Source organism: Lynx canadensis, chromosome E1, assembly GCF_007474595.2.
Source record: "Lynx canadensis isolate LIC74 chromosome E1, mLynCan4.pri.v2, whole genome shotgun sequence".
Taxonomy (NCBI): domain Eukaryota; kingdom Metazoa; phylum Chordata; class Mammalia; order Carnivora; family Felidae; genus Lynx; species Lynx canadensis.
Window position 1 is genome coordinate 17,411,782 of NC_044316.2, and position 14,126 is coordinate 17,425,907.

The following is a 14,126-nucleotide window of genomic DNA, read 5'->3' on the forward strand; positions in this document are numbered from 1 at the left end:
CTTGCCTTTGTTGTGACATCACTTCTGTTTTCCTGGCCCCTGAACATGATGTCACAATGAATGATGATTTCCTTGGTTGCAGAAACAGGATGAGATGATTCAGAGATTGTGGTTTATGTGTGTAACAGTTTTCAGCCTTTAAGAAGGTAAACAGACTTTTAGTTTTCAACATCTGCGCACGGGTTCTTATTAAAAGGCAAGGCAAGGCCAAGTCAGCCAGTTAGCCCCAGCTATGGTTTGATTGCCCCTGAAGTCCACAAACCAGGCTGTCCTCCAGCCTAACCACCTGTCCGCATCTCTTCCTGTGCATCCCCAGTTAGGTTAGAGCAGAGCCAGTTAGAAGCACCTACCAGCCAGGAGGCCTTTCAGAAACCTGCCACTCCAGAAACTGGACGTGAAAGAAAAAGTAAAACCAGGAAAAGAGGGTGGAGAAGAAGAACTAACATTATTTTAGTGCCCGTCAGATGCTGGGTATTTTACTTACGTTCTCTCATTTAATCCATGCAGCCGTGTGGGGTGCCGGTGATAGTACCTCCATTTTAGAAAGGAAGAAACTGAGGCTTACAAATGTAGAATGAGGACTCCAAAGAATTAACAGAGCCAAATTGTCTTACTCCAAATTTCTATTGCCTCTTCATCAGTTTTCTAGAAACAGAGCTGCTTGACAGGGATTATAGTAGCCTTTTTCTAACGTAGTGTGCTTTCCCCGAAATGCCACAGTGACATGCTCTCAAATGGACTTTTTTGCCTACCAGTGCCAAATCTGCCTTTTCCACCACCACTACCTCTATCCCTCTTTGGCCTCCTGTAGTTACGCTGAAGTGACTGAAATGATTCATCCTTTGGGCCTCATTAACCTTTGATGTTCAGGTCCTGTTCCTAGTGGAGGCTAGATCTTCCCCCGACTCAGCCATCCCTTTCACATATGTCACCCTCTGTCTCCACCATATCTTTGAAAGGAGGAGAAGAAAGGTTTTACTAGTCTTACTTTACAGGCAGGGAAACTCCTGCCCACCAACCTGAGTCATCCAGGGTCATAAGCAATCATGGCAGAACTGGGACAGATCCCGGGTCTCCTGATTAGAGACCAGTGTTAAACCTTCATTTGACTGCTCTTTGGAGTCCTAGAGGAAAATGTAATACCAGTCGTCCAGTCCTACTGAATAAGTATAGTCTTTTTCCATTTCCCCACATTCCCATTTGAAGAAGTGTCCTTTCCAGAGTCCTAGTAAAACTTGAAATACTGAAAGCCACCATTCTCAGACACTGTGGTCGCTGGGTGGCTACCTTCCACACACAACCCCACCACCTTGCAGTGTAGTTACTTTCCCTGTCAGCACCCAACCTCCCTGGACAGGGACCTCTGTTTGCCTGTCTTACCTTTGCTTTTGCAGACTTTATTTTGAGCAAAATTCTTAAACCCATTCAGGAGGTCAGGATGCTCCATGGCAAACTACAGTGATGTTGAGTCCTGCTATATTTTTCTCACCGTTCTCACTTAGCCTCACTAAATTTATTCTCGCTGTGGTAACTTTTAATCCCTTTACCCCTGTACTTTGTATGGAGATGGTGTGCATCAAATGATGACTTCAAGTAAATGATATGTGATAAATGTGCGTAATTGTTTCTAACTTTCCCTGCCGTCTGGTGATTCTCTGCTGCAGTTTCGCCAGCTTTAGTTTAGTTCAGCTGTAGTTTTGTCAACTTGGACAGACCAGTGTTCCAAGTCCCCAGGTGGATGAGTCTGTAACATGTTGGAGAATTTCATAATTTTGGCTAGTGGTCTTTGTAGTATCCATCTCTTTCTGTTTTGTGGTACTTTATGTGATGGGCCTACCTGTTCATTTGCACAGAAACGAGAGCAGAAAAAGGAGCTGGGCCACGTCAATGGACTGGTGGACAAATCCGGCAAACGGACTACATCTCCCAGCAGTGATACCGACTTGTTGGACAGATCAGCCAGCAAAACTGAACTCAAGGCCATTGCCCACGCCCGGATCCTGGAGAGGAGAGCCAGCCGGCCTGGCACGCCCACATCCAACGCCAGCACAGAGACCCCCACCTCTGAGCAGAATGACGTCGACGAGGACATCATTGACGTGGACGAGGAGCCAGTGGCAGCTGAGCCGGACTATGTGCAGCCCCAGCTAAGGCGGCCCTTTGAGCTGCTGATCGCTGCCGCCATGGAGCGGAACCCCACCCAATTTCAGTTGCCCAATGAACTGACTTGTACCACTGCACTACCAGGTTAGCCAAAGTGTCATGTCCCCGCCCCCCACCCCAGCTGCCCCAAAAGACTACTGTCCAGCCAGAGGGCAGTGCTGCCTGTGGGATCACCGGGCGAGTAGCCACTCTCATGTTCCTGTTCTTTGTTCTTCCTGGACATCTTTGAAGGTTTTAGCCTTGACCGTGCTTATTCAGTTTTCTATTTTCTGCCCTTCAAGGTATCCCCTTTTTAAAAATATAGGTAATATATTCACATGGTTCAAAAGCCGAAAAATATAAAAAGGCTTAAAATGAAAAATTTCCCTTCCATCCCTGTCTGCCATTTGCCTGATCTCTACCTTCATATCCCTCTCAGATAACCACTGTTTGGTTCTTGTGTATCTCCTTCTGGAATTTCTTTGTGCGTATATAAGCAAAGAAATATAATATGCTCAGTATTTTCCCTTTAAATAGCTTATTTGGTATACTGGTCTACATCTTGCTTTTTTCACCTCACAGTATGCTCTAGAGATCTTTCCATATTAATGTAGACATTCCTCAGTTTTTATTAATGGTTGCATAATAGTCTATCATATAGACATGACATGATTTATTTCACTGATCTCCTATTAATGGACATTCAGGTTGTTCCTGATCTTTTGTTATTATAGATGCTTCTTCAAATAATTCTGTAAATATAACATTGTGTATCTGTAGGGTAAATTCCTACTGTTCGAATTGCTGGGTTACAACTATGCATTTATAGTTTGATAAAATGTTACCAAATTGCCCTTTTTTTCCCCTTTAATCATGTCTTCTACTTGATGCCACAAAGCTTCTGGATGTTATTTTCTTTTTCCCAGAGAAAGTGAAATTGGCAGGCTTAAGAATGCTGTTCAGTCAGCAGGAGGTATATAGAATCAAAACTTTTCTGATTTCTATAAAAATGCAGTAAAATTATAGTCTTTTCTTCAGCCACCTCCACAGAACAGTCTTTGTTGACCATTTGACTCGGGCATGTGTATTTAGGTTGCAGTATCTAACAACCTAAGCTTCTGACCACTTCATGTTTGCAAAACATAGATGTGTTTCTGCCACAGAACAGGTGACTTCAGACCATGGTTCTGATTTATGTCTCAGTGTTCCTTTTCCTCCCTTCCTATTGTTTTTTCTCATTTGAAACCAGCCGAGGGGGTCTCAGAAAGAGACCTGTGTCTAGGCTGTGGCACATGCTTTTACGGAGATCTGTTCCTTTCACTTGTTGTTGTTTCCATATCCCACACTAGGAACTCTGCATCCAAGAGAGTTCAGCACCATCAATTTCTCTTCTAGGTTCTAGCAAGAGGAGAAGAAAGGAGGAAACCACGGGAAAAAATGTTAAGAAGACACAGCATGAGTTAGATCACAATGGTCTTGTTCCCTTACCAGTCAAAGTATGCTTCACATGTAACAGGTATTTTTCGTCCATACTAAGGACTCTTCCCCATATTCAGCAAATGAGGTTTTTTCTCTCTTCCATCACCTCTCCCAAACTCTGTCTGTTAAATGTGGATAACCCATATTCTGATGGTATGAGTACAGAGACTGAGTGACTAATTGACCAGAGCCTTGACTGTCTTCACAGCAAATTCCCTTAAGTACTGTAGACTGTGTTTATAGAGGCTCGAATAGGAGGGGTTGGACTTAAACAGAAGCGTGAGATATTTTGACTAGCTAGCAGGAGGAACCGTGGCCAGCAGAGACACAGGTCCCTGGAAAGGGCAAATAACTTTTTAAATCACCAAAGATGAGTTTAAAAGCAGTACAAGTATCCATGGTAGCTAACATGCATCAGACTGGATGACTTCCAAAAGCCTCCAGGCTGCCCCAGTTGTAGCTTCCCTGGGACACTGGTTTCCTTCAAATAGGATCTCCTCAGTGACGGGAACCAGCTGCTTCAATTACTGACGCTGGACTTACTGGCCTGGGTATCTTAGAAGGGCAGGATAGCAGGAGAAAATAGCCATCAAAAAGAAATGTTCCCAAAAAAAGGAAAGAAAGAAAGAAAGGTTCCACAACAAAAGCTATAGGGAACTAGATAGTAGGGCAGCAGAAAGAACTCTGAGCCAGGCCCAGACTGAGGCTGCAGTGCATCTCAGGGACCCAGGGAATATCATAGTTACTTGCTGAAGCCCCTCCCTTGAACTGTGCATATACATGAATACATCACAGAATTCTTTCCCAACACAACTCTTCCTGTGTCATTTTTGCTGGGTGCTTCACGCAGAAGAGAAATCCTTTCTTGCTGTAGTGTAAGACTCTAGAAACAGGGCTAGAGGGATTTTTTTTTTTGGTTGGGGTTTTTTTTTTGTTTGTTTTTTTAAATAAGGTAGTTACTTTCTTTTAAGGAGTAGAAAAATCAGAGCGGAGTTGGCTATCTTCCCCCTGTGGGCACTGAGCATTGATCATTCCTGCTCTGACAGCCACTTTAGCTATACTCCAAATAAACATTCACTTCCCCACAAGACACATTCCTCTTAGAGAATAATGGAGAGCCTGGTGGTAGCCCCCAACTTCATCCATCTTCCTAACTGAGTGTAACTGATCACTGGGGGAGGAGGCCCTGGGAGAACGTTGTGAGGATTAAGGAGAGGCTGTTCCATAGTGCACAGTTGGTTTGAATTCTCCCATCTTGCCACAGAAATGGCCTACATCTCTTTTTTGCAGGAGCTGCCGTGTGGCCCCTCTCATCCAGTGTGACTATTGCCCCCTCCTGTTCCACATGGACTGCCTTGAGCCACCGCTCACTGCCATGCCCCTGGGCAGATGGATGTGTCCGAATCACATCGAACATGTGGTGGTAAGCACAGCATTGTCCCTTCTGTTCTCTCTGGGCACAGCCAGGGCATGGCCTGATTCAGTAGAAAGCATAGTAAGGTCAGCTTTGTACCAGAGTTCGCTATATAATCTCTCAAATACGGATTTCTGTAGACCATCCTACTCAGTTCCAATCATTTTGACATGCCTCAGCTGTGCGTTTTGCATTTTCCCACAATGCCTTGTTTTAGCTGTACAGGCAGACTTGATTGTTTATACATAAATTTATTCCATGGTGAATTGAGCAGTTGATGTTATAGCCATGAAGGGGGGGGGCGTATATTCGATCCAACTCATGGGAATAAATGTTCTCGTGGTAGCTGCCTCTGTATTTTCCTGTGTCTTATTTTTAGAGGGAGCAAACTAGAAATTCTAAAACGTTTATTCTCATATCTCAGGAATGACAGACAGTCAAATCCCACTAACTTGGGAGAATTGAAGAATTGACATGGATAACAGTGTTCCAAACAATCAGCCATTTATTGAACACTAACGTGTCCTAGGCATCACATGAGGATCTTCCCCTTCTCTTTAGTTTTTGACCCCCACCTTATCATGGTGCATGATAGTAAGTGAGTTGTTGAATGAATGACTGGTATAAGGGTCCTTTTATCTTATCTCCCAGGAGTCTTGGGTACATTTTCCAGACGCTTCCTGGGGCTAAAACAGAACTGTAGTTTGCTATCTCCAAAAGAGGCTTAGGCTTAGGCCCTTTCCTTCTAGGCACTAAGAACAGCCGTTTACAAGGTTGAATGGGTGAGGGCTTCAGAAGAGCAGCTCCCTTATAAGTTCAGCCTTTCCAGATTAAAAAGATTATTGCTTAAGACGTTGTGTATGAGATGGTAATGACCACGGAATGTCTTTTGACCCTCAGCGTGACAGAGTGCTCCTCACATTGCACTGAGGAGCCTTGGTTATAGACTTGCACACATGGGGCAAAAACGTTTGCTTTGGCCTCTTCATTTGGCTAACGCTGCTCAGAAAGGTTTATGTAGGAGGAAGCTTCTCTCCAAGCTCAGTTACGAGTGTTTCATTTTGCCTCCTGCCAAACCAGAAAAAAACTACCATCAGCTATACGCCCAAATATGAATCTTAAAGAGCAACTTTCCAACAGATGAAAAATTATTAATTAGATAATTTATTTACTTAGCCACTTAGGGGTTTTTCCTACCTTACTAATCATGAAGCTTCTGAGCAGATCTTTTTTGCATTAAAGTTTTTTTGTTTTTTTTTTTTTTTTTCAACGTTTATTTATTTTTGGGACAGAGAGAGACAGAGCATGAACGAGGGAGGGGCAGAGAGAGAGGGAGACACAGAATCGGAAACAAGCTCCAGGCTCTGAGCCATCAGCCCAGAGCCCGACGCGGGGCTCGAACTCACGGACCGCGAGATCGTGACCTGGCTGAAGTCGGACGCTTAACCGACTGCGCCACCCAGGCGCCCCTGCATTAAAGTTTAGAGGGAAAGTGGCATAGTTTTTATATGCCTTCTGGATGCTGCTGCGCAAAATTCTTTCTTCCCTCCCTTCGGCCTCTTAGAGCAGCCCAGGTTTTCCTCCTCCTCTAGAGCAGGACTGTGATATCCAGATGGGCTCACTAATGTTCCCTGGTATGTTGGAAGAGGAATAGAGCAGAGCACACAGGATTCTGGTGCTGATCCTTGCTGTTAGCCAAGCTCCTATATAGGAAACCGTCCTGCTTCCCGTGGGAATGAGTGCCTTGCTAGAAAGGGAGTCTGGGTCTCGAGGGCCAAGGCCCGTCTGTCCTCTGAAACCTGTGCTCTGTTAGGGTCCACTGGCAAAAGGTGGTCTGAGCTGTCAGGCTGGATTTGAAGGGTACTTGTGACTAATTTCCTATTTCCTGTCCCCCGCAAGCCTCTCTAGGGAATAGGAACATACCAGTTTTCCCTCTCTGGACCAGGCAGGACTGAGGGAGAAAGTCTTACCGGTGTTCCCTAGCCCTCTGACAGGGGTGTTGACGTATCAGCCCCTGACAGAAGGAACCTATTTGGCCAAGGGCTTCTATTTTTCAGACCTAGAGGATAGTTAGTTGGGAGGGGATGCCTTTTGAGGGTCATTGTAAAAGTGTGTCTGCTTTGTCCCTAGCTGAACCAGAAGAATATGACGCTGAGCAATCGGTGCCAGGTGTTTGACCGTTTCCAGGACACCATTTCGCAGCATGTGGTCAAAGTGGACTTCCTGAACCGAATCCACAAGAAGCACCCTCCTAACCGCCGAGTGCTCCAGTCAGTCAAAAGAAGAAGCTTGAAGGTGAGTCCCAACCTGGAGCAGGCAGGAGAGTGGGCTCTGATTGCTTTCATGGGATAGACAGAGGATTGTGGTCCCAAATTTATAGACAGGGAGACTGAAGCCCTGAGATTTGTCTGTGGTGTCTCAACAAGTGGTGAATGTGACCACACATTTTAATACTTGAGGGTGGTGGTCAGGATTACCAAGGCCAAACCCCAAACTCTGCAAGTCTTCAGTTCTCCTGATGAGTGCTCGTTAGCCCCTTCCGCCAGAAGGATGTGCTCTGCTATTGCCACCCCTGGCCTGGTACTCGTGGTATCTGTTCCTGGGAGGTGGCCCCTTTCCAAGAGCTGTCTGGCGGGGTGAAGGTGGTGGTGATGAAGCAGAGACCCATGTGGAAGGGAGGAGCTATCCCAGCTGAGAAACTTAAGAGGAAAATGCCTAAAGGAGAGTAAATCTGTTTTTCCAAGGTGCTGGTAATATATAACGAATATTCCAAGTTGTGCCAAGTTGTGGCCTTGCCGTAAAAGTATCTAACATTCTTGTATGCACTTGACAGTTGCTAAAGTGTCAACTTTAGCTGAGATCAACAGAAAAAATTCCTTTATTGAAAAGCATTTGGTGGTGTTGAGGCTGTTTCTCAAAAGCCATTCAGTTTCCTCATTCATTTAACCTAGAGAGCCCAACACCGTGGACCCACATAGAAGCTTGATTTTTCTCTTTTTGGAATAATCCCGCACACAGGCTGTGCTGTGTGCCAGTGGAGACCAGCAATTCTCAAATATGGCCACTTGGTGGCAGCAACGCTTTAAATCACTCACCCCACTCCCATCACTTCCAGTGGATGTCAGCGCTAGCAAGATGTTAACTGTTGGAAATTGTATAACAATCTCTTAAGTGTGTAAATATTTATACTTCAATATAAATACCAGTTTCTAAAATTAAATCAAGGTGTTTTCAGTTGGGGGTATTATAGAGGTGGCATGCCTCATATCTCAGTAAAACAGATCTGAAAGTAAACTAAACTGTGTAATTCACCATGTGGATTTGGAAGACAGCCTGGCGGCTGAAGTGAACAGTCCCAGAAAGCCTTGAGAAAATTCTGTTTCACAATGCCCTCTCCCCCTTCAAAGGTTTCCCTATTGTTCCCCCTCCCCCCCCACCTTCATGTTTATTTATTTATTTTGAGAGAGAGAGAAGCAGAGCACAAGCAGGGGAGGGGCAGAGACAGGTGAAGGGGTGGGGAGAGAATCCCAGGCAGGCTTTGCACTGTCAGTGCAGAACCAGACGCGGGTTCATCTCCTGAACCATAACATCATGACCTGAGTGAAATCAAGAGCCAGATGTTCAGCCAGCTGAGCCACCTGGGTGCCCCAAGCGTTCCCTATTCTTGAGGAAAATCCAAGGGCACGAGTTGCCTGAATAGCACTTTTTTTCCCTTGCAGGGCAGACAAGTATTTTTGTTATAGCACGGGGACAGGACACGTGGGCAGAAAGAGCTGCCTGCTGAGCATTCCGTACTGGACAATTTGAGAGTGAAGTGAGGACTGTGGTAGCACAGGACGGTGGTGGACAGTGTTCCAGCTCTGACCTGAACCATCCTCATTGTTGATATAGAGCAGGGCAGCAAAATTGGCTAAGGACTTTGTGTTAGGGATTCCTCTTCCTGCTACCCCTTCACTCTTCGCCAAGGGGGGCAACCTTAGGCTTGCCTACCACTCCACTCCTCCCCCTCCCATTCCTGGCTGACTTTGAACAAGCCCATGGCACCAGCCACCACCGTTAATGATGCTGTCTCTGAATTCCATATCTCTTGACTTTCTCCTCATGTCTGGATTCATATCTGTCTGCCCATCCCACAGACACTTCAGTCTCAACTTGCCCAAGACCGAAAGTCTTCTGCCTCCAAATCTGCTCTTCCTCTTATATTTCCTGTTTCAGTGAATGACCGCAATCTCCACCCGGTCCTTCAAGGCAAAATTCTGGGAACCGTTTTCAGTTCTTCTGTTATCCTCCATAGGGACTCGGTCACCAAATCTGTTCTCCAAATGTTTTCCAAGTCCGTCATGTGCTTCCACATCTCTATGCCTTATATGCTGCTCCCCTACCCTTATTTCCCCTTTGTCTGCCTGGAAGTTCTCAACTTCCAAGTCTCAAATACTGCCTTCCTATAAAATCTGTCGTTGTCCCCCAGACAGAAACAAGCACTCTCCTCCATATTTTTGATAGTTCCTTAGCCATGCCTCTATTCTAGGACCCATTACACTGTATTGTAATGTTTATCTCCTCCAACGAGACTGTGAGCTCCTTGAGGGCAGAGCTTAAGTTTTCTTCATCTCTGGATCTCTAGGACTGGGTACAGTGTCCAGACTCAGGAGGTACTCAATAAATGTTGGTTGAATGTATGAATGACTCTTGGCTTGTTGTGTGGCTCTTTCATCCTTACATGTCGTGATTCAGAATGTGTCTTCTGTCTTTGTACAACAAAGAGGTCTTCAGTTGTTTCATGAGTCATGAATGAGTGGACGAAGAAAACTGACATTGACTGAGTGCTTATCACAGGCCAGACTTCATGCTGAGCATTTCCACTGTAAATGTGACCTCCTTTGACGTTTTACCTCTCAGACACGGCTTACTCTCCCAAACTTGACGCTGAGCAGTAAGAGCCTAGAGAGTACCACTCTGAAGCTGTGTCCAGTGTCAGCCCTACACTTCTTTAGGCCAAAGCAATGGTTTCTGGCTTCTGCGGGCTGTAGACCTAAATGAAGAAGGTGGGGGACGGGGCGCACGCCTGTCGTTTCCAGCTCTGTGCCTTCTCTAGCTAATGCGTGTGTGTCTGAGGCACAGAGCGGTTGCAGCCCACTGAGCCTCCTTGTCTTAGTGGACCCCAGAGTGCACGATGGTCCCGCGGGCATCAGCACCGCAGACAGAAGAGGCAGAATCAACTGGACATGTCGGCACTATCTCCGTCTCCTCCTCCTTCTGTACTAAACAGGTTCCCGATGCTATAAAATCTCAGTACCAGTTTCCACCCCCTCTCATTGCACCCGCGGCCATTCGGGATGGGGAGCTGATCTGCAACGGGATTCCCGAGGAATCACAGACGCACCTTTTGAACTCTGAGCACTTAGCCACCCAGGCAGAGCAGCAAGAGGTGAGTGAAGGCAGGGCTGGGATTCCAAAGCCAATCTTCCTTCCTTCTCACCACAGCTGTTACTGGAAGTAGCCTCAGTGCCATTCCCATCCCCATCTTCTGCAATCCCACCGACCCCCACTCTCCAGCCCCCAATGGTTGAATATTCCAGAGAGAACCTCTGGCTGATATTCTGAGGCAAGTAAAAGAAGTACAGTCAAGCAGTCTGTTTTTCTCCATCCGTCCCCCAGTGTGCTGTGAGATGAGCAAGTCTGTCTTGCAGAAAGAGACCAGTAGACCCATAGACAGGTTAGCTGATAGGGCTGGACACACAGCAGTTGCTTAGGGTACTTGCTGGATATTGGTTCACAAGATGAGCTCTGCCGACCAGGGTGTTGGCTGCTGAGTATACCAACAAGTCTTGCTTGGGAATGGAAATGAAATCTTATCAGAAGTCAAGCACACCTTTTCTGGGCATTTGCAGTGGGACCTTGGAAACAGTGTTTATCAGCTGTGCTGTAGCCCTGGCCTCTGGGGCAGGAAGGACCAGCGCCTCCCAGGCCTCTCACCCTCCTCTCCTCTCCTCTCCTTCCATTGCAGTGGCTCTGTAGTGTTGTTGCGCTCCAGTGCAGCATATTGAAACATTTATCTGCTAAGCAGATGCCTTCGCATTGGGACTCTGAACAGACAGAGAAGGCTGATATTAAGCCTGTTATTGTGACTGACAGCTCAATCACCACCTCCCTGCAAACAGCTGACAAGGCACCTACACCTTCCCACTGCCCCTTATCCTGCCCCTCAGGGATTAGCTCCCAGAACTCCCTGAGCTGCTCTCCACCCCACCAGCTCCCAGCCCTAGAGGACATCAGCTGCAGTTCCTGTGCGGAAAAATCCAAGAAAGCCCCCTGCGGGACTGCCAACGGGCCAGTGAGCACAGAGGTGAAAGCCAATGGCCCACACCTCTACAGCAACCCCACCGATTCCACGGACCCCCGGCGACTTCCAGGCGCCAACACCCCCTTACCAGGCCTCTCCCACCGGCAAGGCTGGCCCCGGCCCCTCACGCCACCAGCGGCTGGGGGGCTTCAGAACCACACCGTCGGCATCATTGTGAAGACAGAGAATGCCACTGGCCCCAGCTCTTGCCCCCAGAGGAGTTTGGTTCCTGTCCCAAGCCTGCCCCCTTCCATTCCCAGCTCTTGTGCCAGCATCGAGAACACCAGCACTTTGCAAAGAAAGACTGTCCAATCACAGATAGGACCTCCGTTGACAGATTCAAGGCCACTGGGCTCACCCCCAAATGCCACCCGGGTGCTCACTCCCCCCCAAGCAGCAGGAGATGGTATCTTGGCCACAGGAGCCAACCAACGATTCTGCTCACCAGCGCCATCATCAGGTGAGTGGTGCTCAACCTGGGGGTGATTTGGAGTAGTTTCATGCTCTTTCTGGCAGTTAAACTTCAGAAAACACTTACGTTCCTGGGCATATTTCAGAAGACTTTGATCTCGGTCTTATTTGTCCTCTTCCCATTTATGTGATAGAGGAGAAAGCATGTGTTAACTTTTCCCCCGTTTTATTGGTGGGGTTGCTTAGGCTCTGAAAGTTTAAGTGATTTCCTCTAGGTCACCTACCGAGTCAGTGGCAGGATCGGAACCACGGCTGGGTCTCCTGACTCCACCTTCCCATTTCAGGCCTAGTCTTCTGCTTGTTTTGTTCCATCACCTTAGAGGAAGGCAGCATGATCTCTGGAACCCCTGTGGCCAGCCTGAGGTTCTAGGTGATGGCCTCCGTGTTTCATGATCCACACCAGAGACCAGGTCACACCTGATCCAGATTCTCAGAGCCCCCTGGTTTGAAGGAGCTTCCATGCCAGGGAAGGCAGAATTAGAAAGCAACACCACCTTTCAGGATAGCTGCAGAGTGGCATGCCCAAAGAGATTGATCCGGCCCAGAAGCTCACCCTTGGGCCACTTGCAGAAAGGCGGTCCCCTACACCCATACTTGGCCTAGTGTGGACCTGCTCTCTCAGCTGTCCCCAGTCAGCACTCTGGACCTCGAGATTGCTGACCCCAGCATCTGAACCAGGTTTCAGATGCTGCTGGAACCCCCTGTGGTCTCTCCCGTCTGAACTGAAGCTGGCCTCCTAGTCAGCTGGGAGTCTCGGTAACCAGGTGACTGTGACTTCTCTGCATGGGGGCCCCTGGTCCCAGGATGGCCCCTACCCTCAGGCTCTTTTCCTGTCTCTGTTTACCTCTAAATACCAGCCTGGATAGATCTTGCACCCTGTGAGTCGAACTTCAGGAGGCAGGAAACGCAGGGGCAGGCACCACTTAGTTGGATGACTGGAGGCAGCAGGGAGGTAGTCACGGCCCAGAGAACAAAGCCACCCTACCACATTTCCCAGAGCAGTAGATTTCACTGGTTCTCCGTGCTCTGGAGACTCCTGCGTGCCCGGGTGCGTTGTCGTTCCATCTGCCCTTGCTCACCACACATTTTTAGCTCTAGGAGTTCCAGAGCCTATGGGGTGAGAATCAAGAAGGGAACATCACCTTGGGTCCGAAATCCAGACCTGTCTCAGCAGTGGGGGATTGGACCGGTGGGTTTCCCTCAGGCGACGTAAGTAACAGTCTTCCTGCTCCGTCCCCAGATGGCAAGGTCAGCCCCGGCACGTTATCCATAGGAAGCGCTTTAACCGTACCCTCTTTCCCAGCCAACTCTACTGCCATGGTGGACCTCACCAACTCATTGCGAGCATTTATGGATGTCAATGGAGGTGAGTGCGTGAGCTGCTGCTCTCCCACCAGCTGCTGCTGCGTGAAGGTGCTGTCCCTGCGCGGCATTCGAGCTCATTTCAGAAAAGGAACAGAAGGGATGCCTGATCTCCGAGGGCTGGGGATGTGGGTTAAGAAAGAAGGCTCCCTCCCACCTCTGCCTTCTACACGTGCTTATACACAGACTCCAAGGTGAAAGGAGAGTGGGACCAAGTTGAACCTGTGAGAAGAGGCAGAATAAAACCAGGAGGGCCTTGTTCCCAAAGTCAAAGAGAATGGAGGCAGAGCTTGACCTCTGAAGAGGGTGGGTAGCAGATCTAAGCCTCTATGTCCGACATCCAGGCCTCCTCCACAGGCAGGCAGGTGGTCTATTTTGTTCTACCTTTCTAGGACCACTTAACCTAAAATCAAGCTGCCCACTGCAAGAGGCATCTGCACAGGCTGCGTTGGGGTCCATCTCACTGCAAACGGCCAGTGAGATGCTGAGCTCTGGATCCTTAGGCCACTTTGTACTCTCGCCTGTTCGAGAAAAATCACTTGGCTAGATTTTAGGAATGCTTAACTATTTGCTCTGTGACCCTCACCTACTTCCACATTCCAATTCCTCCTCAGCTGCTTTTTTTAATCTCTCTCTTTGGTTAATAGAAATCGAGATAAATATGCTGGACGAGAAGCTGATCAAGTTTCTGGCCTTGCAGAGAATACATCAGCTTTTCCCCTCCCGGGTCCAAGCTTCACCGGGCAGTGTCGGGGCACATCCGCTGGCTTCTGGAGGGCACCACACAGAAGGTGCGCACGCACACCCCTGCCGCCGCAGCCCACCGTCAGATCTCCCCTGTGCATGTGAGCGGCCGTCTCCCCTCCTGAGGAGTCTTGGCTTTGACTATCTCAGTGTTCCATGTGTGTCTTTAAT

General features: G+C 48.0%; 1 protein-coding gene across 7 annotated transcripts in view; it reads left to right on the forward strand.

Annotated features, from left to right (window-relative positions):
* PHF12 (PHD finger protein 12) overlaps positions 1–14,126 on the forward strand; it is a 41,846-nt gene that overhangs the window by 23,461 nt on the left and 4,259 nt on the right. For 3 of the 7 annotated variants that reach the window (XM_030295398.1, XM_030295400.1, XM_030295396.1), the window contains exons 4-11: positions 1,854–2,247; positions 3,538–3,658; positions 4,912–5,044; positions 7,166–7,330; positions 10,305–10,463; positions 11,043–11,838; positions 13,090–13,215; positions 13,859–14,056. In XM_030295398.1, the coding sequence (XP_030151258.1) occupies positions 1,854–2,247; positions 3,538–3,658; positions 4,912–5,044; positions 7,166–7,330; positions 10,305–10,463; positions 11,043–11,838; positions 13,090–13,215; positions 13,859–14,056 (2,092 nt within the window). Of the gene's footprint in view, positions 1–1,853; positions 2,248–3,537; positions 3,659–4,911; positions 5,045–7,165; positions 7,331–10,304; positions 10,464–11,042; positions 11,839–12,941; positions 12,967–13,089; positions 13,216–13,858; positions 14,057–14,126 lie in introns of all 7 variants that reach the window. The other 4 variants (XR_003964637.1, XM_030295399.1, XR_003964638.1 and 1 more) reach the window with 3 other exon arrangements.